Source organism: Actinia tenebrosa, unplaced genomic scaffold (genome assembly GCF_029948245.1).
Source record: "Actinia tenebrosa isolate PJP-AT-01 unplaced genomic scaffold, QUT_ActTen_1.0 PGA_scaffold0__85_contigs__length_37466705, whole genome shotgun sequence".
NCBI lineage: Eukaryota > Metazoa > Cnidaria > Anthozoa > Actiniaria > Actiniidae > Actinia > Actinia tenebrosa.
The window spans coordinates 5,759,478-5,786,825 of NW_028292569.1; the positions used below are offsets into that span (position 1 = coordinate 5,759,478).

The 27,348-nt window shown below is 36.4% G+C and overlaps 2 protein-coding genes and 1 non-coding gene across 6 annotated transcripts; 1 reads left to right on the top strand and 2 right to left on the bottom strand.

The window, feature by feature from the left end:
- Positions 1 to 578: 578 nt before the first annotated feature.
- Positions 579 to 26,396, top strand: LOC116293936 (uncharacterized). 4 transcript variants are annotated; one of them, XM_089027390.1, is made up of 16 exons: positions 579 to 796; positions 7,129 to 7,266; positions 7,858 to 8,160; positions 8,984 to 9,265; positions 10,243 to 10,512; positions 11,111 to 11,146; positions 11,575 to 11,865; positions 12,331 to 12,627; positions 13,264 to 13,754; positions 14,641 to 14,716; positions 20,084 to 20,311; positions 20,583 to 20,622; positions 21,034 to 21,236; positions 21,718 to 21,876; positions 22,417 to 24,101; positions 24,701 to 26,396. In XM_089027390.1, exons 2-16 carry the CDS (start codon positions 7,191 to 7,193, stop codon positions 24,710 to 24,712), a joined length of 4,449 nt encoding a protein of 1,482 aa, XP_088883516.1. In that variant the 5' UTR covers positions 579 to 796; positions 7,129 to 7,190; the 3' UTR covers positions 24,713 to 26,396. The 4 variants fall into 4 exon arrangements, with proteins under 4 accessions (XP_088883516.1, XP_088883506.1, XP_088883513.1 ...); XM_089027380.1 differs by having other exon boundaries at positions 580 to 796; positions 14,482 to 14,716; XM_089027385.1 differs by lacking the exon at positions 579 to 796 and adding an exon at positions 6,288 to 6,306 and having other exon boundaries at positions 14,482 to 14,716.
- LOC116293940 (U5 spliceosomal RNA) lies at positions 16,652 to 16,773 on the bottom strand. Its single transcript, XR_004196873.1, has one exon. It is a non-coding gene; the product is annotated as a U5 spliceosomal RNA (small nuclear RNA).
- LOC116293937 (uncharacterized) lies at positions 17,860 to 18,891 on the bottom strand. Its single transcript, XM_089025763.1, has 3 exons — positions 18,704 to 18,891; positions 18,181 to 18,456; positions 17,860 to 18,087 (listed from the first exon to the last, which is right to left on the bottom strand). The coding sequence occupies exons 1-3, from the start codon at positions 18,889 to 18,891 to the stop codon at positions 17,946 to 17,948; spliced, it is 606 nt and encodes a 201-aa protein (XP_088881889.1). The 3' UTR covers positions 17,860 to 17,945.
- Positions 26,397 to 27,348: the final 952 nt, after the last annotated feature.

Genomic DNA, 27,348 nt, shown 5'->3' on the forward strand with positions numbered 1-27,348 from the left:
CCTTGCAACTCAAAACTGTATTAACCATATCAAAGAAAGCAGGCGTTTGTCGATAGCAAAAAACTTCAAACCAATTTGATGGCCATTTTTAAGAGACTTGTTCGTGTTCATTATTTTTGCTTCTTATACACTGTGAATTTATTCAAAATGTTATTCAAATACAGTGTTTTGAATTTTGGCTAGTAATTATAATTTAGATAGATTAGAGAAAAGTACTTTGGTATACAGAAAGACTAATGATTTTTTCGCATAATCAGTCCAGGTGTTTCTTAGATAGAACAAAATATAATTGTATTGAGTGAGATTTTTTACTTCCGGCGGAAATGACAAACTTGGCCCTACTAAAATACAAGAACGTTTACATTTTTCTTCAAAGTGAACAGCTTGATAATCGATTTTGCACTTGAGAAGCTTTCAAACTCGTATTTTTACTGCCAATGGATGGATGAATTTAGGTCATTTAGAGGCTTTCAGGCACAAACGATGAGTAAATACTTGCATTGTTCTTGTTCCGGACATGACGAAATTGTGTGACTCTTATGCGAAAGAAGCTTTGTAGTGGGTTCTGGTTGATTGACAGCTGCCAAGTACCTACCGCAAGTCGACGAGTATCTCCATTTACAAGACTTGAAACGTAAATCCAGTCTTCTAACAAACAAGGATTTTGAGCGCTAACCTGAACCTTGAACAAGGATTGAGAAAGGAAAGCCTGTATGGGAATATATCTCAAGACTAATTATCAAGTCTTAAGGGAATCATCTGGTTAACCGTTGTTTTAGGGCAAAGTTTTAAGAAGGTGAGTCAAAAGTCTTCGTGAACGAACATGTTCGCTGTTTCCGCAGTCAGTTTTTCGTGAGTATTGTTTGTACTCCTTTGAACCTATTTATTCACCCTGATTTTTACCGAGATAGAAAACGAAGACTGTTGAAGCAAAACCTCTTTACTTATACATCCGAGATTTTATTACTCCGTTAAAAACATGATTTGTGGTAAGACAACCGATTGAAAGCAACCAACGCGATACTTGAACTTGAAGCGAAAAACCCTTTTATGCCTTTTGTAATTTTGGTATTGAAATATAAGGTCGAATTAGTTCCCTCAGTAACTCAGTTACTATACAATTCTTACCTCCTATTCACAAATGCATAGGATAGTGGAATTTTTTATTAAATCACGTCTGACGGTGATGACCGGTTGTAAATAATTCCCTAAAAAGCTGAACTATTGTGTTATGCACGTCGATAATAAGTTTACAATCCTAAAGCGAGAAAAGTCACTGTTAAGTAGAATTTTACTATTCTCAAAGAACAAATGGCTCTTTTTGTTCAGTCTTTACTATCAAGGAAAGGACGAAAGAAAAAAAACGGCTTATCTTCTGATGATGTTGAAAGATATTCCATTGAAGTTGGGTTAAAACCGCAGAAATAGCCGAAAGGGGACAGAAATATTTGATATTCCTAAAAACACATAGACAGAAAACCGCCAGAATGATTATTCTGAGAGATCAAATAACACCTATATTATGTTTCGAGCTTTTAGATATACCTTGTGCTCTGTTTTAGTGTATTTGTTTGTTAAAATAAGAGTTAAAATACAGGTTATTAACGTGGTGATGAAGTCTTCTTCACTTTGAACGATTCCTTTGTTGAATGGCCATGTTATTCTTGATTTGACAATTCGTGGTATGAAGGATATCTTATCTTTTTCTGTGTATTTGGGGGTGAATTGCGGTTCGACAACAGCTTTAACCGCGCTGAACTCTAGCAAATCTGTCAGCCCTAGTGATAGCCGTTATTTGAGAAGCTAGCTTGTGCTTTTGTGGTCCTTTATACATAGTTAATCTGTGAAGTCATGAATGATATGTATTTAAGTAAGTCCTACGCACTCAAACATTTTAAATACTTCATTCCTATGATCCATGTGTTCACTAAATTTTACTATTAAAACACTCGTCAAATTCTGTTGTTTAATAAACATAACTGGAATATGTTGTTGCGAGTAAAGTGTTTTAGCGCGGCATTCCTTTCTAGCTAAAATAAGCTTACATGACATCATTCACAAAATACTCTATAGCTCTTTTATCTCAAAATTCTAAAATTTAGGAATTTCCATATCTTTTTGGCTTTTTATTGCGTGTCTTATAAATAAGTGGATTAGTAACGTACTGTGATTAAGTGTTTCAAGGTGGCAAAGCCTGTCAAGGTATAAAGAATCTCTGTTACATAAAGATAGGTTATTTATATATATTAGAGATTATTATTTATTGATATGATATCCTCATATTCCTATTTTTCATCAGTAAAAAAATGTGCACTATGAAGTAATCACTCTCTTCTTGAAGTTTCTTTATGAAAATTTCTGCAAAGATTTTGTAGAATACTAAATTACGTATAAACATATGGTAAATGTATATAACGTTCTGGCAAGTGCCGCAGGCGGTTAGTTGCACAATTAAGCTGTGAAATGGTTAAGAAAACGATCCTTACCCCCTTTCTGGTCATGGCTTGTGACTTTGAAAAGAAATCCATTAAAAGTTATCGTCATAACAATTCTGATCATAGGTGGGGTTATTAAAGTCTAAAACCCCCTACACTGGCAGACCTTTCTATAAACACATCATACCTTAAACTCTTTGTATTTGTAGCCAAATGATCAATTAAATGATAAACTCTCATCACAAAGTCACTAAACAGACAAAGATAGCCATGGATATCAAGATTAGAAAAGATTTCAGACTTCAAGGAACCTAAACATCTAAAATTCCTTTCAATGTTTTGATTTCATCTAAACCTTAACTTTTCTGGTGCACGGCAGCATATATCGAGGACACAACCTCAAGAATATCATATTTCTCATTACTAATACTCTGGCTATACTTACATGAATGAATCGTTACCCTATACCTTAAGTATCATAACGTCAACTTGGTTATGATCCATTATAGTGCATATGATATTAATTTTCATTTCTGATTATTGAACATTAGTATTTGACACAATCTTATCTTTGTTTTTGTCTCTCTATGAACTCTTATTTGTTTAATATTGTTGTAGCGGCATTGTATAATTAGTGTTATGGGTTGAACTAGGATCTCGGTATTGTCAAAGTGTCAAATTAAGTTACGTCTTTAGTTGCATAATGACTAAGCTGATTCCATGAACTTTTTTCTGTAGACACAAAACAGAAGGCTTAAATTAGCTACCATGATCTTCTTCTATTATTTCAAAACTTAATGAAAACTCTGCCAGTATTTCAAAACTTATAATGAAAATCCTGGAATGACATGAATTAATTAATGCTGAAGTGGATAGTATAATAGATAATTATTGACTGATTCTTTTAATGTAACCCCATGTGGACTCCCAGTTGTGTTTCCAAATTAACAATCCCACCTCATGCTAAGATTATCAATTTCTCCAGACTTACTGTCTAGATATGATTAGTAAGGTTTTGTTTATGCTATTGAATGTTGAGTGTTCATGTTTTGAACCTATAAAAGATTCCTTAAGGAAAAGCACTTTAGATAATCCACTTCACAATTCAATATCTTCTTCGTTTCTTCCTCGTTTTTCTCAGCTGAATGAACTTGAAAAATGTCCATACTTTGTTAGAATAGTTAAATCCTGATGTCTTAAAATTCTTAAGATTTCAAAACTGCATCGCTTCATTATTAGTGTTGTATGTAATAATATATGCAATATTTAACTTATGGCCTTCAATTTGATATGTTTATTTTTGAAAACAAAGTTGAAAACCTTCATAAGTTTATCTCAATATTATTAACAACAAAGTCAAAAAATTGCAGTCGCATGAATTTACTTCTTAAAAAAAAATTATAGATATAATTTTCTTTTTAAATCAGCTATGTTGAACATTATTATAATGTAAGAAGATCCCAACCAGGGACATTTGGATTTCTTTTGTATACCATGAATAATTTATGAATGCTATGAGTCAGCTATATTATGGTATTGCTATAAATTAGGTACAAAGTGCAATCTATTAAGTAGCATTCCATTCTCATGAGAATTTGTTTATATTACAAGAATTATATTTGACGATAATGCACAGTACAGGACTAGGACTAATCTAATAGGTTTTGAAGTAATGATAATGATAGCACATATAGCACTTTTATAAAACTTACAATCAATGACATCTGTCAAATGGATGACAGTCTTTATTCAATCAAAGGGCCTATATAGACATAGCATGTCTGTACTCTTGGTGTATCGCAGTCATAAAAATGAGCTTTCGTTGTTTTTATAATGTTTACATGTGTTGTGCTTTATGTAATTAATCTGGTTTAAGTTTCCTTTGTATTTATTCCAAGTTAATTAAGAATACATGAATTATTTAACATGAATTTTTAAGCTTAGTTAGTGTGCTTATATATAGTTTATATAATAATCCCTCTGGCATAATATACAGGCCAGGGCATATAATTATTCATTGTACTAAAATCTTATATCCTTAATAATTGCTAAGTATTGACTAGCTATACTGACATATTGCATGTACAAAAATATATAACTAGCTAAAAACTAGTGTGAGCTGCGTTGGTGTTTCTAATGAAACAGTAAATTGATAAAAGGGTAATTTATACACCGTGAAAAGACGAAAAAATTTCTTTTACTCCGACGAAGGAAGGAAGCTTCCGAAACATCAGTAAATTTTTTTCATCTTTTCACAGTGTATAATTTACCCTTTTATCATTATTGCATGTACAGTTAATCTTAAACTCAAAAGTCAATATGAATGCATATTAAAAAATTCATACCTTCTAATTTAAATTGAAAACATTTTAGGTTATAAGGAAGATAATGGTATAAAGCAGTTCATTATTCATGTTCTGTAATACCTTTGAGCATATAGTGTGACAAGTATCATAGAAGTGACAGATAAAATCAGAACAATGTTGAATAAAGGGTAGAACTTTCAGTACTAGAACAAAACTGACTATAATCAAAGCTAATTTTTTTTTTAATCGTTTGATAAAATTTTTGGGAGGGTAAATTCCAAATTCAATGTCATTTATTAATGCTTTGTAGAAAGAATAGGGAATACACTGCACAGTTATTGTCTTATCTTCTATGTCAAAGTAAAGCTGTTTTTCACCCTCCATAAATATCAACATGTGAGTTGGGTGTCTTTTGCATAGTGGTTTCTGCATAGAATATTGAATATAGCACAGTGTGTGTGAGTGAAAAAGTGCCCCAACTAGTGAGAAAGTGCTTTAAATTTATTTATATATCTTTTAAAGTATTTAGTGCATCAATATTCTTTCTATTATATGTAACATACTCTAGAATTCAAAAGATGAAGAGCTTGTCACCACATTAGATTGTCATTGTAATATTTATCTTTTATTTACAATATCCTGTAATGTCCTGCAACTTCCTTGTTTGATGAATATATTCTAAGAAAATATCTTGTAGTGCACTTAAAGACCAGATTCAAGATTATAAAGTAAAATGTATTATGAATTTGTATGAGTTTGAATGTGTTCCAGATTAGATTATTTTTTATTATACTTTATAGTTTTAGGAAACAAAAATGGTTCATTGAAATAACTGATTATATATTTGTACTTAATTTTTTTAATTTTTTTATTTAAGCAAGAGTACTAAAAAAAACAAACAATATTTAAGAAATATTTTTTCCCCATTATATATTTTTGTATGATGGAAAGTTCATTTCAACTATATATTATTTTTCCTTAATTAAGAATATTTTATTCATTTGATTCTTAATTTTTTCATCCCCTAATTTCTTGTCCTTTTTAATGTATTTTTTCCTTTTGTGTGTGTTGTTTTGTTCTTTGATCGTTTCTTTCCTGTAAGCTTACTTTCAAGTCAGTTGTTTCACATTGATAACAATAATTAGTTTACATTAATGATGAATTGGATAAGGTGTGGGACTTAAATGTGTTTCAAAGCTTTTTTTTTGGATAAGCTTCTTGGTATTTTAAAGTATTGATCAGCTAAAGTCTTTTTTTAGCTCTTATTTCCTCTGAATTACAAACCATGTTATATGTAAGATCCCTATGAGATATTTGTAAAAATGAACAAATAAATGCTTGTATAAGGTTTGTGATGAGTCAAGAAAGCAATGGTTTCATTAGAATGCTGAAGGAAGTGAGCAAAATTTTCCAGCTTAAGCTATGGTGATCTTCTCCTATTATTTCAAAACTTTATGAAGATCCCTGAGAAGAAGTGCTCAAAATTTAACGAATTAGCTACCACGGAAGACAAACTTTGTAGTTTTAATTTCAAGTGGCCTAGAGTGTGAGAACCAAACACTAAGGTCAGAGAAGTGAGCATTACGATCTGTTCTCCCTCAACACTTACTTGTCTTTTACACCTTACATTTGCTTACTCTTTACATATAGCACATACTGATCATTTATTCTCTTGTCATGATTGTTGTAAAAGTACATCTTGTAGTATAGTATTACCATTATGTTGCCCATATAATATGATCCAGTCACTCTACATTAAATTACTACCAGGTTGGCTTGATAAGATATTAGTTAATAGAATAGCAGGGCGTAAAATAGCGGCAGTCAGTAAGTCGCTGGTCATATCACTGCACAAATCAGTTTTAGCTTGAACATACCCAATTTCTGGCTCAATTTTACTGGTCAAAAATATTGGCAAGGAAAGATTTGACTGAAAAACTTGCTTTTATTTTAAGCTCTGAATATACTGCAGATGATAAGGATAATAGTATCAAGGCTTTGATGATAATAATGGTGATAGGATATGGTGCTTATTTTGGTCATAAATATAATTAATAATATTAATGTAGGATAAAAGGTCATGACTTCCATTCTGGACAGAACAGATACCAGGTTCATTTCTCTTAATTACATGCAGATGGCAATCAATTCTGCTTTCTAAGTAAAAAAAAAAAAGTTTCAATTAGTAAGTAATAAAGTGTTTCAATTAGTAAGCCATTAAGTGCACAAGCCTTGATTAAGGACTCTCACACAATGATAAAATTCATACTAAAATCAATAAACCCTCTACATTTGCATTAGTTACTAAACCAATTTGTTTTCATTATCATATTTAGCTTTGCTTATTCAGCTTTGCATTATTAACATGTTTTCTGTTTGTTTTCAAGGTCTGTCTCTGTGTTGAAGATGATTTCATGAATCTGTAAAGAATAAAGTAATCAAAGGAAGGATGTTTAATTGGAAAGAATTGGTTCAGGTATTGCTGTTGGTCGTGATTAATGGTCAACTGCCTTCATTTGCTGCAGGTAAATTGAAAGTTTTTTTTTAGAATTGAAAGATTGGTTAGTGCACAGCCTTCAGAGCTCTCTCCACATCTGTTTCAACTTCTCACTATTCTTTACAGCTTTAGCTTTGAATACTCTTAAAATAAAGAGCTGATGAAGAGAGGGGGTGAAGGGCACACCTTTGAATCTTTATCATGAGCCCCTGGCTTGGGATAATTGGGAAACCACTCCTTGCAGTTTCAAAGTAAAATAAATATTACAGGTCTTCACTTTTATCCATGTACCCAGTGAAGAAAGTTTTTCTCCCAATAGCAAATGAGGTAGAAAAGAGCCTCTGCTCTCAGGGCATTGTTTTATGCTATCATACTATAAAAAATTTGTCCAGATAAAGATAATCAATTATTAAAACTTCTTTAAAACTCTCAAATTTTCTATATTTTTCATACATTTCTGTCAATTCATTTATAACAACATGGATAGAACATTTACTTTAGTTTTAGTTCAAACTATCAGTCTCTGTTTTCACTAATGAATCATAATGTATGTCATTCCAGTGTGATTACTATAAGTTCCATACATCTTAATTCTATAATATTATTAATCTTTTAACAGATATCATCCCTAGCATCATTGAAGAACCATCGGATCTCACTGTTGCCAAAAATTCTAATGCTGAGCTTAAATGTAGAGCCACAGGAGACCCAACACCCCAGATTTATTGGCTTCTCAATGGCAAACGATTACCTACAGGTGCAGATGACAAGGAAGGCCGTAGATATGTTATGCCAATAGGAGATCTGACTTTTCTTAGAGTCATAAGTAAGAGAAAACGTACAGATGCAGGTCGTTATCAGTGCGTTGCTGTTAATAGAGCTGGCAAGGCTATTAGTAGGAATGCTACTTTACAAGTAGGAGGTAAGTAAGACAATGAAGAAATAAACTCAGTGATACCTGAGAACAGCACCCCAACCATGTTGACCAACTGTCAGCCTATAAATGGCTGTGGTTGGTTGACATCCCACTGTTAATCTGGCGTCATGCAGCCGACAGTTTCTAAAATGTTGCTACCTAACGGCTGACAGTCGGTCTATAAGTCACTGCTAATTGACTGACAGTTGGACAACTCATGCTGTGTAAAGTCACATACAGCTGTATAATGTATGTGAGGATGCTCCAGTTTTGAATTCTCTGTCCTACAGGGTTAGCCTTGATTTATTATGAAATTATTTTGAATTTTCATGTGTTCCAGTCCAGGTTTGTCAAATTTTAAAGTGTTTGTACTGTTGAAGTTGTGCATTCTTTACTTTACCATTGGTATTTGTAAATATTTATACACTGAAATAAGGCTAACCCTGTATAAATGAGTCTATAATCAAAAAATACAGCAGTATTTTATAAAATCAACTTTGAAAACGGTCTATTGGCAAAACACAGGAGAAGTGTTAGTAGAAGAGTTAAATGTACAACAGAGTGCTTGTCAGCCTTCTCAAGTATTCTGTCATTGAATCACCAAGTGCATTATGCATTATTCCCTTGAAAGCTGAATTCGTTCTATAATCAAATTTGAAAACGGTCTATTGGCAAAACACAAGAGAAGACAGTGTTAGTAGAAGAGTTAAATGTACAACAGAGTTCTTGTCAGCCTTCTCAAGTATTCTGCCAATCACCAAGTGCTTTATGCATTATGCCCTTGAAAGCTGAATTGGTTCTGAGTATATTGGCCTTCTTCACCCAACAGTTTTAAGATCACAGTTCAAGACACAACCCAAGGATAAAACAGTGACAGTAGGAAACGAAGTAACTCTCAAGTGTAACCCACCTAGAGGCAAGCCTCCTCCAGTGGTATCCTGGTTAAAAGATGGGAAAAATGTCACCCCAGATGGCAGCAGAGTGCGCATTATAGATCCGGGTAGCTTGCGTATTACGGTAGTTAAAAAATCAGACCAGGGAGAGTATAAATGCCTTGCTACCAATCCACTAGGACAAAGGAAAAGTGACATTGCCAGGCTTATAGTCAATGGTAAGTTTGTTTGTTATTCATAATCTTTATTAGAAAAATGCAGCAATTAATGCGTGTGACTTTTCAAAGTCTGTTGAGTTGTAGGTTGACTCATTAAAAAATAAAATCAATAGATTGGCATTTAGTGGCATTTCTACAAAGTAGCTAGTCACTGTCCACTCTTTCTTTGTTGAATGATAAAAGCTTCTCTTCTCTCTAATCTTTGCAATAAAGAAAATTAATTGTTGGAGGTATTCAAATTATTAATATGAGCAACATCTGCTCATTCTACAACTTGTAATGCAATGACATTGTGTGATATGTTGTATAAACATGTAACTGCACATTGATTTCAATATTGATATCACTAGTAGCAGTCACATGCAATAGAGTGAAGTCATTAAACCCATGCAATAGATATTAGACTAACACACATTAGTAGACCCTAATTCCATTGTTTTCTTTTGTGGCTATTTGACTAGAGTGAAGTCACTAAACCCGTGAAATAGATATTAGATTAATACACTTTAGTAGACCCTAATTCCATTGTCTTCTTTCGTGTCTATTTGACTAGAGTGAAGTCACTAAACCCGTGTAATAGATATTAGACTAACACACATTAGTAGACCCTAATTCCATTGTTTTCTTTTGTGGCTATTTGACTAGAGTGAAGTCACTAAACCCGTGAAATAGATATTAGATTAATACACTTTAGTAGACCCTAATTCCATTGTCTTCTTTCGTGTCTATTTGACTAGAGTGAAGTCACTAAATCCGTGCAATAGATATTAGACTAATACACTTTAGTAGACCCTAATTCCATTGTTCTTTTGTGGCTATTTGACCATTACACGTTGACTAGTATTTTTTTTCACGGGTTAAATGCCTCCATTCTATTTATAGTAGACTAAAATATTGGCGATGATTTTAGTAGATTGCAGTTATTGCTGATGTGAATATCAAGGTGTATGAATTCGCATTTGCATTTCCTTAATCAGAGTTACCTTCAACTGCACTAAGTGTCCAGCCAAAAGAAAAAACTGTAACTGCTGGTCAAGATGTGGTATTCCAATGCAAATACCGAGATGGGCCACTGCTTGCAATACGATGGCAAAGAAAGGGTGGAACACTACCTTTTGAACGCCATGAAACCAAACTGAATGGTGACCTATTGCTGAAAAAGGTTCAGCCCGACGACGAAGGAGAATATGTCTGCAGCGTAACATCTTCTGGTGGATTAAGTGCAACAGCAACACTCAAAGTTCAAAGTATGTATTTTGGGATTTTCTTTCTTTTATATCCACTTTTTATTTACATCCATGCACTTTTGCAAAGCCACCGTTATAAGGGGTACATGACTGGGGTATGTGACTGAGGCCTATTGTAATCAAATTCCCTTTGCCAATTCTAATGCAAATGAGCAAAACCTATTGTTTAAATTCGTTTGCATTAGATTTAACGCATGAAATTTGACATTTCATGGCTATAGCCGCCAGTACAGTTGGTCCAAAACCGGACCAACTTTCGGGAAAAAATATAAGAAAAATGATAAAAAGATGTGAGAAAAACCAAAAACCCTTGCATTTAAATTTGACCTGATGCATTTTTTATGCTTTTTTGAAGATCATTTGTTTGTACTTTCAGCCTCTGTTTGGTCAGCTTTAATCTAACATTTTCTTTGCATTGCATCTATTCTTTCTATTATTTAATAGAATGGAAATGGGAATCAACTTGCTTGTTTACTAATGGCCTTTTATAAATCTTTTCAAGAGCATATTCTTGCTGCATTCTTTTGGATATTAATTCTAACCTATACTAACCCACATGCCTATACTTATCCCTATTTCACTACTGCACCTAAATTAGATCCAACATCTCCTCCTACGAGTGCTTCTCCTTCAGGTACTATTCATTTCTTGTAAACTTTGTGCAACTTCCATTTTATTTGAATCATTCTTGTGTACCGCTCGCACTTGTTAGTCTTGTGTTGTTCATGTTTGTTGATACATAAATTTGATTCAGTGTGTGTTCCGAGGGCCCAAACAAAATGGTGACTTTTTGAATTTGGGCCCTCTTTCGGGAAATGCTGACTACGCCCCTGCAGTAAGTGTATTTCTGTTTGAATATAATTACACTATAGCTGGGAATGTGTTAATTGGAATGTGGAATTTTGTCTAAACATTTAACGATAAATAAATATTAAAATTAATTTCTATTTGTATTTGGTTAACCCTGGCCTATGACTAACATTCCATATATTTGTTTGCTGTAATAATTATAGCATTTACTTGTCTGCAACTCAAACCAAAGTTCAATCTTTCCTAATGCAGCCAAACCAGTCATCACCCAGAAACCATCCGATGTCATCATCAAAGAAGGCAACGATGCCAGTTTCTCTTGTGTGGCGTCAGGTAAACCACAACCAATAGTCTTCTGGGAGAAAAAAGGCCAAGGAAAACCAATGTTCCCAGTTCAACGGTATGGAAGGTTCCTTGTTGACGGATCAGGGAGGCTGACTATCACTGATGTAAAGAAGGAAGATGCAGGAGAATACCTGTGTTCTGCCTTAAGTCCTGCTGGACTGGGAGCAAGCAGTGCAAGCGCTAGACTTAATGTTGTTGGTAAGTAAAATGAAATAGAAATGGTTATGATCTAATTGGTGAATACACTGTACATGTATATACTTTGTCAGTGATTGACTTGGTTGACTTCACTTGTTTTTTTATTGCATGTATGCACGCACCCTGCACACACGCATGATGCAATAGAGCTTTTAAGTGTGACATCAATCACAGAAAAACAACTTCCATGTTCAAAACAAAAACCAGTTATGTAAAGATTTTTCTTACTCTTTCTTCGTGACAAGATTTGTTGCCCAAAGTTTTAATTATTTCAGGTGGAGGGTAAATAATTGAGAACATTTTCCGTTTTATTTTAGCAATTTTTTTTTGCCAGCAGTTCGGCCTACAAATATGTCACAATGTAAAAGCTCCATAAGACAAGCACCTATTTATTTCACATTTTTATTTATGAACTCCAAAACGTATCATTCATTTATTAACTTTTCCCTATAATCATAACTTTAGGCAAAACGGACACCCAACCAGCAATCCTAACACCACCATCAAACCAAACCATTCAAGAGTTTGAAGACGTTCACTTTTCATGTGCATTTAGTGGTAATCCCAGACCAACGATACATTGGTTTAGAGACAGCTTGTCCAACCCATTAAAGAACACCTCCACTATACATATCACTTCATCTGGTTCATGGTCTCGGCTGACTATAAGGCGTGGTCATATAGGTCATAAGGGTGTATACACTTGTGCAGCTAATAACACTCTAGGCACTGTTTCTGGCAAAGCATACCTTTCTGTTATCAGTAAGTATATTTCTGTTATCATTTAGGTATCAAGGGTATTAAAGACCTTTTTAGAGGTCTCTTTTGAAAATCACCTACCGTTGATAAGGCCATCATTAAATGTTGTACTTAGGGCACTTTCCATTAAGTCAAACTGACCATTCTGAGCGGCCAATTCTCAATGGTACGCATCAGTCCTATAGAACTGGTTGACTAAGTTCTAAAAACTAATAAGAACTGACCCGTACCATTTGAGAACTCGCCGCTCGAACTGGCCAATTGGACTTAATGGAAAGCGCTGTTAGTATCATATAATGATAATGGGGAGGAGGAGGAGGAGGAGGAGGAGGAGGAGGAGGAGGAGGAGGAGGAAGAAGAAGAAGAAGAAGAAGAAGAAGAAGAAGATGGTGATGATAACAATGATGATAATAATAGTGTTAATAATAATGTAATTAATATTAGGGGAATAGTGGTAGCCTTCCTCTCACCTATGGGTTCTAAAGTTGGATTCCTGGACTCAGCGTCACATATGAGTAGAGTTTGTTAGGTCTTTCCCTTCATTCAAAAGTTTTTCTCTGTGTTCTCTAGTTTTCTGCCTTACTCAATACCTACAGCTATTTTTTCGCACCAAGTAACATTTTCTTTTTAATCTTGCAGCTGTAACCACAACTTGGTCACCTGTTATCACCATCCCAACCACAACACAACCTACAACTTCACAAGTCACAGATCTCAAATCTCCATCTGATCTGTTCCCCATCAACATTACCTCCAATGGCGTCCTTCTCTTATGGTCATCAGTCAAACCAGGACGACATCCTGTAACTTACATAGTGGAATACAAGAAGGCAAGTCAATCGCCCTCCAAGCCCTGGAAAATGGCTGGAAAGTCAGTCACAGTCAATCGATTCTTTGTTACTGGTCTTGAAGCTGAAACAAGGTACATCTTTTCAGTAAGGTCAAAAACAAAGATGCACTCGAGTGAAAGGAATTTCGTAGAAGTGAGAACACGCCAAAAGAAGAAAGTAGTTCCACCAGTTGTCAAAGTTGTCCCAGTGGCAACTAAAAAACCTTTTCCTGTCCACACTGCCAAGGTGTTGGTTAATGTTGTTCCTGTCAGCTGGAATAAACTGAATATAACATGGAGGGTAAGTAGGTTTTGTAGTCTTGTATACAGTATTGAGTCCTTTGAACCTCTTTAGACAAAGCTGTACTCCCTCTAGGGATAAAAGGGAGGGAGGGAGGGAGTGTACTTTCTATAGGGATAGAAGGGAGAGAGGGATAGAAGAGAGGGAGGGAGGGAGGGAAGGTGGGAGTGTACTCCCTTTAGGGATATGAGGGAGGGAGTGTACTCCCTATAGGGATAGAAGGGAGAGAGGGATAGAAGAGAGGGAGGGAGGGAGGGAAGGTGGGAGTGTACTCCCTTTAGGGATATGAGGGAGGGAGTGTACTCCCTATAGGGATAAAAGGGAGGAAGTGTACTCCCTATAGGGATAGAAGGGAGAGAGGGATAGAAGAGAGGGAGGGAGGGAGGGAAGGTGGGAGTGTACTCCCTTTAGGGATATGAGGGAGGGAGTGTACTCCCTATAGGGATAAAAGGGAGGAAGTGTACTCCCTATAGGGATAGAAGAGAAGGAGGGAGGGAAGGGGGGGGGGGGTCTACTCCCTCTAGGGATATAAGGGAGAGAGGAGTGGAAAAACTAGCTTTAGCTAGCTAGCTAGTTTTGGTTTCACAGATGAAGTAAACTTTTTGTTAGAAAATCTGGCTGTTCATTTAATCCAAAAATGGAATTTGTTGCAAAATTCATTGCTCGATGTTTCACTTCTTCTTGGAGGTGGTTGTTTTAGTTCTAAGCTGTTTCTTTCGTTTTTTAGCCTTCCAGACCCATGAAAACAATGCCCTCTAGGTTCAACGTTTTTTGGAAAAAGGAGGGAGACTCAAAAGATTTTCAGCAGATAGCTGTGTTTAATAACGGTGGAGTTAAGAAGTACCTTCTCGACAGGCTTGATGCCAATACTAGTTATATTATCCAGGTACAAGTGTTCTTTAAAAATCATAAAAGCCCCAAGAGTAAGCCTGTGACTGCCACCACTGGAACTAAAGATGAAGGTATGATACTTAACCATTTTTGTATTCTGTACAAGATGGAGTAATGTTCACAGTGGAAAACAATAATAGTGGAAGTATGATTTCGATCATACCCTATTAGCCATTCCGAGGTTGAGGGGGAAAATACATGCCTTCTTGGAAATATGTTTTTTTCCTCAACCTTGAAGTGGCTAATAGAGTAGGTTTGGTATGGTTGTTTAATGGTAAAACAATGACAATGATCCTTTCCACGAACCAAATTAACCAGCAAAAAATAATTCCCAATATTAATTGTGTTCCCCTCAAACATTCCAACACTGGATTATCAAAAGATATACCAATGATAAACCAGCAAAATAGACTTCCCAATATTGGAATACTATGTTCCACTCAAACATTCTAACACTGGATTATCAAAAGATATACCAATGATAAACCAGCAAAATAGACTTCCCAATATTGGAATACTATGTTCCCCTCAAACATTCCAACACTGGATTATCAAAAGATATACCAATGATAAAGCAGCAAAATAGACTTCCCAATATTGGAATACTATGTTCCACTCAAACATTCCAACACTGGATTATCAAAAGATATGCCAATGATAAACCAGCAAAATAGACTTCCCAATATTGGAATACTATGTTCCACTCAAACATTCTAACACTGGATTATCAAAAGATATACCAATGATAAACCAGCAAAATAGACTTCCCAATATTGGAATACTATGTTCCCCTCAAACATTCCAACACTGGAATATCAAAAGATATACCAATGATAAAGCAGCAAAATAGACTTCCCAATATTGGAATACTATGTTCCACTCAAACATTCTAACACTGGAATATCAAAAGATATACCAATGATAAAGCAGCAAAATAGACTTCCCAATATTGGAATACTATGTTCCACTCAAACATTCTAACACTGGATTATCAAAAGATATGCCAATGATAAACCAGCAAAACAATGTTTTCCTAATATTGGAATACTATGTTCCACTCAAACATTCCAACACTGGATTATCAAAAAGATATACCAATGATAAACCAGCAAAATAGACTTCCCAATATTGCAATACTATGTTCCACTCAAACATTCCAACACTGGAATATCAAAAGATGTACCAATGATAAAGCAGCAAAATAGACTTCCCAATATTGGAATACTATGTTCCACTCAAACATTCCAACACTGGAATATCAAAAGATGTACCAATGATAAACCAGCAAAACAATGTTCTCCCAATATTGGAATACTATGTTCCACTCAAACAGAGAGGACTTTAGGAGCACAAAGTCACAACAGGCAGACCAATTTAAAAAACAGAGAAAGATAAAAGACAAGATCAAAATTATATGTCAGTATTAGAGATTAGCAAAAGTAAAAGGAAAGTTTGACTCATTCTCTTTATTTTACGTTCTCCGCTAAACAAAAATCTTGATCAACCACTCCACCCTTGCTATCTCCATATTTGCACTTAAATAGCTTTTATGTTTCAGCTTCGGGTTGTGATTGGACAATGTGTTTTTTCTTGTTTTCTGATTGGTTGAGAGCGGAAGCTTAAAAAGACATGCGCACTAATTTTTCAATACGTTTCATCCATATTAAGCGACATCCCCCATGTCAAAGAGTGTCTAGATGGTAGAGTTCGACTGCCTTAGTGGCGGGGCTATTAATCAATTATAATCTAAGACTTTGCGTTTCTTTCTTGCACTTGAAAAGGTTGTCATTAAATTTTCGCACGGATACCTCATCGATAATAGCCTACGATGCTTTTTGGAATCGAGAAAATGTTTAAACTGACTCCTAACGTTTTAGTATGATCAAAAGTTTTTTTGTTGCAAAGCATTATCAGATTTCTCGTCTTGGTTTCCCATTCTGAGTACACTGAAAACCTCTTCTCGAAATACAGGAAAAGACGTGTAAAATTATTTTAATTTGATAAGAAGCCCCGCCGATAAGGCAGGGCAACAAAAAATTAGCCTATAGACTCATTGAGTTGTTCCCCTCCACGGAAATCTTTAGTAAAAGGCGAAAGATTTATGCGATCTGAAGGGAAACCAGAGTAAAGAAATCTTGATTCTCAAGTCGACCACTACCGTCTATACACACTCTGACATGTGGGATGCCCTTTGAATATTTATGATTGATGTCGATAAACACCTACTACGCATGGCAGAAGACTTAAAAATGATACAGTAGGACGTTCGCATGATGGCGTCATTTTAATCCCACTACCAAGATGTTTTGCGAATTTTCTTTCTTATTCAAATTTTTATTCCCTCGTGAGAATAATACTTAGACAATTAGTGCTAATGAACTGAACAAAAGAAGTGTGCAATGGATTCCATTAGTGGGAGTCAAATGACACCATCATGCAAACGTCCTATTAGGGTTTTCCGATTTAGTGACCTTTTATTCCAGAATACCATCGGCGATCCTTACACTAAGTACGCTAAGTGACAGTCAATTGGAGATGTAATATAATTAAAAAACAAAGAATTTAGTGAGAAAAAGAAAATATTTTATATACATGACATTTTATTAAGAAATGCTTCTTGCTTGTCGAAATACTAGTAATCTAACAGTACAAATTAAAACAATGGGATTTTTTTTATGACTAGCAATACCTAAATCAATCCAAACGGCCTATAGCAGTTGACGTCAACGGCCGATTGAAAACACATGTAGAGCTAGCGAGATCGAAGATATATACAGAGGTTTTGACTTTTATGAATCTCGTAGTTATTCAGCCTTACATTCTTTGCAGTTTGGTCTATAAACAATATATTTTATTTCATATCGTGTACTATTGGTATCAATAAAATTATTTAAGGATTTCAGAATTTACACAAATACTGAACAATTTAAATGCGAATTCGATCAAACCTTTTTTAAACTGATTTGGAATGTGTAGTTTCAGAAATTATCCATACCCTCACCCCACCCCACCCCACCCCTTACCCCCTCGAAGAGGAATTTAATATTTCTGAGGAGAGGGGGCTCAAAGAAAGAACAAAATTACAGAGTTTGTATGGAAGAAAATTGGAATTTCCGGTTGGGTACTACGTATTTAAAAAACCTCCTCCATAGGGGTATGGATAATTTCTGGAACTACACAATCTCAATAAAATCAAAGAACAATCGTACGCGTATTCTAATTCTAAATCAATTTTTAATTCATCTTTCTTTTCAAGACTTTTAAATAGGTTAGTTAAGAACACATGAAAAAAATGAATGGTTAATCTGAGTCTGAACTATCTATTTGCATCCATGTCTTCACGGCCTTGCTATGGTCTTTGGCTGCCGAGTTTGCATTCTGTATGAGGGCAGGAAGGGACTCTAAAGTACTCGACATTTTCGATTTAGCTGTCTGTTTTCCCCTGTTGAATACAAAGTATAAAAAAAAAGCAGGAAAGTTATAGTCAATTATGTGACATTCGCTACCAGCATCAAGAAACACGACTTTACCGTACCTTTGGCTTTTCTTCCTCTTCGATTTTGCATCAGCTTGGTCTTTTGCATCATCACCATTCTTGACAGCACTCAAAATTTCCTCTCTGGATTGAGATGCTTGGATGTTTGTATATTGCGTATCTTTTTTAAATATATCGTTCTCGGTGACTTTCCAATCGCTGTCACTATCGATATCAAACTCACTTTCGCTACTATTAAATTCTTGCTCGGCGCTAGTCTTAATTGCTTTACTGGTGGATGCAACAGTCGAAGCTTCTTGTACATGCCGAGAATCACTAAAGAGAAAATAGATAAACGTTAAAATTTTATTTTTTAGAAGAACCTGAATTTCAAAATTTTTTTCAAAATCACCTTGCTTTGTATAAAGACTTCTTAGCAATCTTGCGAACTCTCGCCATAGCTTTTCTTGTGCTTGGCCCTTCTGGTGTTCCAATATTCTGGTAGTAATCTCGTAGCTGGTCCCCGAGTACCTATGAATGTTTCTGCATGAAACTAACCACGGCTTTTAAATCTCTTCCGTACTTTTTCATTCCTTTCCCAATTAGCATTAACTCTACTGGTGTACTTCTCTTTTTTTGCTTTTGCTTTGGCTTGGGTCGTTGCTGCAAAGACATGGTACTCGCAGTAGGGAAAGTGCTTGAACTCGGGCATGGAACTTCTTGAAGTTCTTTGGTGAGAGCAGCTCGTAGAAAAATACTGTCTTCTTCCATCTAGAGTACTTTTATGCGGATTGAAGTCAATGTGGCCATTCTCAAACTTTGGGCATATTTATATACTCATAGCGTGAATACTTCACAGGTTCTTTTCAAAAAAGGATGGTCATGACGAGTTCGAGAAAACTGTGTCTATAATTCTAAAGGCATTGATTAATTAATTAAGGGATTGTTAGATCAGACAGAAAGGCAAAAACAAAAACACTTTTTCTTCTCAAATTTCACCTTTCACCCTTGATAATGCGTACTGAGCTCGAGCAACGTGTTTAGAATTCTAAAGGAATTGATTAATTCATTACGAACAATCACACGTTCTTTTTCTTCTCAAAATCTCATTCATAGCATAATACTCCACAAAATTACGCACAATTCATTTATGATGGTTCTAGAGTAATTATAGTTGAATGTCTTACATAGGGTATACAAATTCCCCTTGAGCCTTCGATAGGGTCTACATTTTGCCAATTTGTCTTGAATAGGGTATGCCGGATTTTCAAGATTTTGCTGTCTTAAATATAGGGTCAGTGTTTATAGGCATCAGCGAAACCCCTCCGTCAGAAACTGGTTCAAGTACCCCCCCCCCCCCCCCCCCCGGGATAATTTATAATTTATCGCGGTAACGATGCTGAAAGTTAATTTTTCTCGCCTCTATTCTTTCCGAATTCTATTGTTATGAAATACTTAGAAAAAAAGACAATGCATGGCAATAAAGATATTGCCAAATCGACGAAAAGGTCACTAAATCGGAAAACCCTATTTATTTCATTATTTTGAAAATGCCAAATTTAGATATTTTAGTTAATTTAAAAAACATTAGTTTGATTGATTTTTTGTTTTGTTTTGTTTTGTTTTTTTGGGGGTGAATGAGTTCATACGTCGAGAAAACGTGAAAGCGAAATAGAGTGTAAATCATTATTATTCAAATTTTTTGAGTAACCTAACTGACGCAACGCTGTGACGACCATGTGTCCACACATTGAAACCCCTAAAAAAATTTCAGTCTGTCCGTCCGTCCATCAATTTTATTCAAAGGGACTGTTGGTTTCCAATTGTAAATGGAAACAACAAAAGAAAGATCGTAGCACCGCACATAAAATATGCTTAAATAAATGTGCGTGCTTCTCTATATGAAAATGGGGAAGAGAGGTTAGCAGTCTTATTAATAAGTTGCTTCTATCATTACTTTTAGAAGTGGTTCTGCTTGGCGGACGTACGCCCAGTGCAAAGGATGAAGGCGTCAAGGTCGTCCAAGCCAACACGGCTGGAGCTGACTCGTGGTCTAGTGTCAGGACGTTTGTGCGCAAGCCATGGTTTATTGCCATCATGGGTGGAATCCTGTGGATCCTTCTGCTTGTTGTGGTTCTGTTGTTATACAGGAGAAGACGACGAAAAAGGAGACAACTGAAGCAGAAGAGACGTAAGTGAAAAAAGAAAGTTGGTTAAAAATGGCAACCGAATAAAATAGAAAATGGAGTGCTCATAAATAACCGAGCATTTCTCTGCTGCCAGCTGATCTGTGAGAAAATGATAACCCATCAGAATCGAGAGAATTTGCAAAACTGAGGTGCCACTTTTCCTCTTTGAATTATGGATTTACTGAAAAAATTATAAAGCGGTAAAAAGAGGTTGATATTAGTAACACAATACCTTACATAATCTAACAACTTTATATTATGATTTTATTAAAGTGAAACTGCAAATAGCCGAAATACAAAGGACTCCAACAAGGTAATGATTTTGTAGTCGAAATCGTAGGAATTATTTATATCCTTTATAAGTTCCCTTTCGAATGATTTTGTTCTAGATCTTGGTTTTTGTCAAGCGTCTATCGTTAGTACCAAACATATTTTATACTTCTGGGCTTGGTTGTACGAAGGTTGGATAGCGTTATTCGATAGACAAACTCTTATCCAGTGGATAAGCCGATGCTACTAACCAATAAATTTATCCACTGGATAAAGATCTATCCTTCTGATAGTGGCGCTATCCACCCTTGCTAAAACAAATAGCCGTCTGTCATGTCTTTCTCATTTTGTGTCCCTGGACTGACTACCAAAAGCTAAGAATTTGCTTCACTGAGTAAGATCTTGTTCCGCCCCACCTCTCTACCTAACTAATGATTGTTCTATTTTCTCCCAGCCCCCAAGGTCATAAGACCCTCTGGATGGATGACGTACCACATACCAATGAGGTTTCCCAACAGCCAGCCAATAATCGCATTAGTGACACCTCTTCTACTGAATGTATCAACCGATCTGTCACCAGCTGTTGTGCTCGACGAGGTGTTATGTCCACCAACACTGTGGACTTTCCTAATAAAATAACCATCAACTCATTAGCAGGTAATTTAGGCCAAGTATTTGAAATAAGGGACGGACCATTAGATAATTGATAAGAATCCCACGATGCATTGTACATGACGTCAAAGCAGCGCAGTTCCTAAATACTTCTAAAACTATTGTTGAAGAAATAGAAAACGCACGCGCGTGCTGTGTGCAGTCATAAAGCATGCAGGGGCTGGCAGAACACGAGAGAAGTGTTAGGAGAAGCACGATGCGTAGCGGAGTGCTTTATTGACACTTCTCGAGTGTTTTGCCAATTCCCAAGTGCTTCATAAAATGAAATGCTTTCTTTCATGAAATACGAATTTCAATAACCGTTATTTTGGATAGGAATGACACAACTAAAAGTGCGCGTGCGTGCTGTGTGCTCTCATAAAACACACGCTCCCAACCAATCAGAACGCGAGATTTATAACAGTTATTTTATAATAAACAATTATATATAGTGATATATTCATGGCAATTATTTGTTATATTCCAGGTTCTCGTCTGGGTGACCCTAACCAGTTTGGCGGTTCCTTAGACTCTAAACATTCTGACGGTAAAACAAACAACGTACATCAACAGCAACAACAATCAATAAACCAGTACAGGGAACATGTGAACAAGTCAACCAAGTTTGATGAGTTTGGTGAAATAGGTTAGTAATCCTTTGCCAAGGTAGATTGTGAAGAGTATGGTGAGCTAGGAACCTGCTTAACAGAGAAAAAATTGTCTTTAAGGTTTTCGCGTTTTTACATGTTGAATGTAAGGATTTCGGATGAAAGGCGTAGATTTGGGGAAAAAACATGACGTTTTCGTTATGTCTAATGATATAGCCTTCTGAATCTGAATCTGAATTTAACTACGGTAAAACTAGTTCACAATTCAAAATAGGACAATGCTGAGCCAACCTAAGAAAGTGTATTCTTATCATGTTCAACATGATAAGAATACATTTTGAAGCTGCAATGCAACTTCAAAATGATTTTAAGTCAGAACTAAGGGAATTAGAAATGATCAAACTTTATGCGACTTTGTGTATGGTCAGGGGTTTCTTTCATTTACCCTCCAAGTGTAGCGTGAATAAAATATTTTGTCTGGGAATAAAGGATAAGACGTAAAAAAGTGGCACTGTGGAACGTTTTCGATGCCTTTTACTATGTTTCTAATGATGTCTGTATTTCTTTATTGTCTGTAGCCTCGATGGGATCACGCAGTGGATCAGAAGATACTCTACCCAGAGCCATGCCTCAACAGACATCATTCCTTACCCCAACACAACAGTTTATTAACAGAAAGAAAGTTAACACTCGTCCAGACAGTCCATCGTCTCAATCCAAAGACCCTAACCAGACACCAGACGACTCGGTCAATAGCGACAAAACCAGACCTAAGCTCAAGATCCAATCATTTGACATGACAGGTAATGGAACACCTCCTGCCGCTTCTACTTTCCATACTGACCCGCCTCCAACGTACGAAGCTGTGCTGGAAGAAACACAACGAGAAATGACCTTGGGAGACAACAAGGACGAAGAACCGTCCAAGAGTAAAGAGGAGCTGAGAGAGAAGCTACAAGCACCGCCATTCAGTGATAGACCAGCGCCGCGACAACCAAGTCCGCCTCTTAGTGAAAGAAGCTGCAAAACGACGTCTAGTTGTGGAAGCCGTAGAAAGAAAGTTCTTAAGCCGCCTCCAAGGTTAGCTATCCTTAACTGGGCCGATCTTCTTCCTCCGCCACCATCACACCCACCTCCAAGCAGCCTAGGGTCGCCGCCTCCGTCTCCACCATTTAGTCTTCGGTCTGGTATGAGCGGGATGAGTGGCATGACTGGGATGAGTGGTATGACAGGTTTAACTGGAATGACTGGTATGACTGGACGAACTGGTATAAGTAGTGGGAATGGACTAAGCGATGATATACCCGAAAAAATACGAAAGAAGCCTGGGCCTCCATCCTCAGCTGTGTCCGAATCTGTAGCATCTACAGATCCTAAGGTACCTGGATCTTCGCGAAGTAGATCCAGTAAACCCAAGAAACCTAAGACTCCTAAGGCTGTACCTATTGATCTTGAGGGCATTACTAGTGATATTATAATGCAGTGGGCAGACTCAGTCACCAACACTAGTGGCTCCGACGAAGACTCATCTTGTTCCAGCCCAAGTAGAGTCAGTAGCACTGGCTCTTTCTTCACAGATACAGACTTTGCTAACGCTGTACGTGCCGCTGCTGAGTGCGGTGGCTTTAACTTGGAGACCTATGGATTGATGGACTCACTCGGGTATCCTCCGCCATATTCAGGAAGCTGGAAGCGTAGCAATTCCGTTTCTAATGGCAGTGATCCCTGTGGTCCAACAATCAACCCGCAGCGTCCTCGTAATGGCAACAGGAATAAATGGGAAACAGGAAGTGAAGGAGATCTCGAATTTACTCCACCCGTAAGAGTACGCCCTCGGTATACACGAAGGGTGTTACCCAACGAGGCTGGAAGCACCGGTAGTACCCCTCCTGTTGGCGCCAGTAAGATGGCTACAGACATGGGGATACCCAACGTTGCTAGACGTAGTCCCGTACCGATCGTTCCTTCTCAACCTCGAAGACCCATCCCAAGGGCAGCGAGAAATTTATCCAATTCTCCGATACCACCCGGGCAAATCGTAGTCCAACCTCTGAAGAAAACCTCGGCTATCGGCTCTGATTCCTTGGACATAACCCCTGTAACTAAGAAGTATGCTGTGGTGAAGAAGATTCCACAGAGTAAAGATGCTCATTCAGGTTATAACAGCGCTAGCATGAGTTCTAGTAAGTCGAGTACGAGTGGTACCAGTGCGAGTACAGCTAGTACGGTCAAGACCAGCACCATGGGGGATTCAGATGGGGATGTGAGTATTATATAAGGAACGTTCATTTTTTACGGGCATGGGGGGGCTGGTGGGATTTGGGGAGGGGAGGCACGGGAAAAAATATCGCATTTAAGGAGGGCAACCCCAAAAATAATTAGCTAAATAGAAAATTTATAATAATAAAAAATATCCTGTTTTAATAGGGGGCACGTGTGAAAAAAAAAATTCAGGTTGGAGAGGAGGGGTCATACATTTTTGTATTTACAATTCACAAAATCCCACCAAATAAGATATAAAGATTTACCAATAGGATAGCGCTATTCACCCTTCGCATAACAGGTCCTTGTTTTGAAAACTACAAACCACCTTCGGAGGAATTTGTCAGAACTTTCATAGTTTGATAATTTTTGTTCCAATGAAAAAAAGTAAATTTATTGAATTGGTATGTTTCCTTTTCCCAAGAATTCTTCACTTTCATTCCCTATTTTTCCTCGATCTTCTCTTCCTCATTTCTCTCCTTGCTGCCGACTTTCTCGTCCAGCTGGATGAGTTTAGTTGATGCTAACCATTTTTAGCATTAAATTGTATGATTACTGTACAGCAATATTTATGTTTTTTTGCTGGTCTTATTTTTTCAGTCTGCAGCATAAACTACAAACGACGTTCCATGAATCATGTAGGATCAAGTCATCATTCAGTAGGGCATTCTAGAAACCCACAACCGAGTTAAAAGAAAAAGGCATGAAAAAAAAAAAAAAAAAAGGACACTGTCAATATACCAGTCATAACAAGAATTGCAGCGCATTCGCAAAGTACCCCTATTGCAATAATGCCCGTAGTGTATCTACGAAAAGAGACATTTACAGAAATATATAGATATATGAAATTGGGTCAAGATGTGGGCATACGTCGAGTGCTCACAGGAACAGTTGGACATTGGAAATTACGTTTGACTTGTTAGGGTTAAGTCATATTTTGAGATCGTGTTTGAGATTACACAATATAGATATCGAGACTAGGCGAACTTCTTTTTCCCCATGACATACATTCCTCTGGTGTAAGATGCTAAACTACACAACCCGGAATTTTAATTTCTTATCGCTAGCTAAGTTATCAAACCTTGAACTATCGAAACTGATTCGTCCAATCGGAATCCGCCATTTTCTAAAAACCCAATTAAGTGCGCTTGATGGGTTCCTTTTATAGAATTGAAAAATTCAGTACGATAGTTGTGGTTTGTCTTAGGAAATGATTTCAGGATTGATACCATATGAGGTGTTGTATCATCCAGAATCTATTTTCATATAAAGCCATTCAAGTGCACTAGACATGTTCGCTCAGTTGGTTTCGAGTGGTATTCGTTTGTCCAATCAGATTCTGTTCTCTTCAAACCCATTTGAGTGCAACAATAATTAGACCTCTTTCAACTGCATCTCTTTTTTACGCCTGCCTTGGTCTCAACTGATTATTTTGATTTAAAAAGATTTTTATAACGTACGTTTTATCGTGCACTTTGCCAAGGGTGTCATGAAGTTTTATTTTCAAAGAAAAAACTCGGAAGACAAATAACTAAAAATTGTTTTATATATAGCTATATAAAATTCAACCAATATCTTTCAAAAGCTATTCAAACTTATACTAAATATGAGTACAAACTGGATATAAGAGTAGATTTCGTTCGAGCTGGAAACGCAGAGTACCTTGATTCTAAAATTGTTTCCGCATGCAAGCTTTGTTATTGGATAGTTTGCATTTCCTCGCTTATTAAATTATTGAGGGTGAAACCCATTAAGTGTTGCAGAGGGTCGAAATACAATTTGTATCGTCTGGAGGGGAAGCCATTTGAGTGTTGACATGCAGAAGGCCGGATAGCTATATTAAGTGGCACGTTGACCATTTGGGTGTTGCAGTGGGTCGGAAAGCCATTTAAAAGCAACGTGGACCATTCGAAGGTCCATGCCGGAAAATCATTTCAATTTTATGGGGGACCATTAAAGTGATGCTGGGGGGAACCATTTGAGTGTCATCGTATTGCACGTTTCCCGCTCATAAGAAATGTACTCTTTTCTAGGCTCTGTTCAAATTATATGTAAATACTGACAACTATCATTTATATTATAGTCGAAAAGGAACATCGTACGTTGCGTTTATACTTACAAAGCCGGCAATTTAATGATTAACGCGAGCAGATAAAATCTATATTAGATATTATTTAAAATAAAAAGATTTTGTTTTGTTTTGTTAAAAATATAGCAGAATTGAGTTGAATGCGTTGATTTTTAAGTAGCTGTAAAATATATGATGAAATACGAGAAGTAAACAATTACCTTGCAAGATTGTGTTTGTTACTAGCATTGGGCAAGCGCAGTGAAAAAGGACCCTTCTCAAAAAGAACTTGGATTCGAAGCTAACAGGAAAATACAAAAGAAATCACATTTGTTCTCAATGGAATTTGTGACATTTCTTTGGTATTTCCATGCTAGCCTCACGAAGACAAATTTAAGCCGAGGGGTTCATTTTGACAGGTAAAATGGATTTTCCCGCACGTGGCCTCGCATTCAAGTTCTTGAGAATAAATTTATGCGGGTTAAACAAAGGTTTTTATTCTTATGAGAATAAACATGGCAGCCGCATAAGTAAGGCCATGCCACTAAAAACTGTGATAATAGTGGGTTGCCTGTGGCGGCCCAGTACAAAAATGTGTTGCGTGTCTCCATAGTTCCTGCGCCAGAAATCCCAAAATTGCGCAATTGTACCCATCGGTCTTCGCGGACTACTCAAGAGTCTTCCGCAGACATATAATACAGAGATCCTTTGTAAAGTCTATTCACGTGACAGACGTCAATCAATGTCTAATTTATCAAAGTAATTGATTGGGGGTGGGGCTGCAAATCACGTTTCGGAAATTAATGTCTACGCATATTCTTTTTCCTTTAGTTGCTGAAATTCAAGGCTCAGTTTTTCAGGGATTTTCCTTAACTAGATTTCACTATTTGATGGATGTGGCTAGACAGCAATAGGCCGGTCACTCAAAAATAGAAAAGTTTCACTATTCTATATTTTATTATATTAAAAATAAAAAATAAAAAAAAAGAAAGCATTAGTAGGTATAATGTTTAGGTCACCCATCCAAATGCTAACCTTCCTGAGACGAGCTTGACTCAGTATCTTGAACGACAACGACTTATCCACTGGACTACGGTTCCAGGTGAATCAGCATAACAATAGCCGTGAAAACAATGCACCAAATAGACTAGACTTTTTGACATTATGTTTTCAACCGATT

Coding starts and splice junctions, on each gene's coding strand:
- LOC116293936 (XM_089027380.1), top strand. CDS start 7,191: ATGTTTAATTGGAAAGAATTGGTTCAGGTATTGCTGTTGGTCGTGATT. Junction 7,267..7,857: donor ACTGCCTTCATTTGCTGCAG/GTAAATTGAAAG, acceptor ATCTTTTAACAG/ATATCATCCCTAGCATCATT. Junction 13,755..14,481: donor AACTGAATATAACATGGAGG/GTAAGTAGGTTT, acceptor TTCGTTTTTTAG/CCTTCCAGACCCATGAAAAC.
- LOC116293937 (XM_089025763.1), bottom strand. CDS start 18,891: ATGGAAGAAGACAGTATTTTTCTACGAGCTGCTCTCACCAAAGAACTT. Junction 18,457..18,703: donor ATTGGGAAAGGAATGAAAAA/GTACGGAAGAGA, acceptor TTTTCTCTTTAG/TGATTCTCGGCATGTACAAG. Junction 18,088..18,180: donor AAGAGGAAGAAAAGCCAAAG/GTACGGTAAAGT, acceptor TGTATTCAACAG/GGGAAAACAGACAGCTAAAT.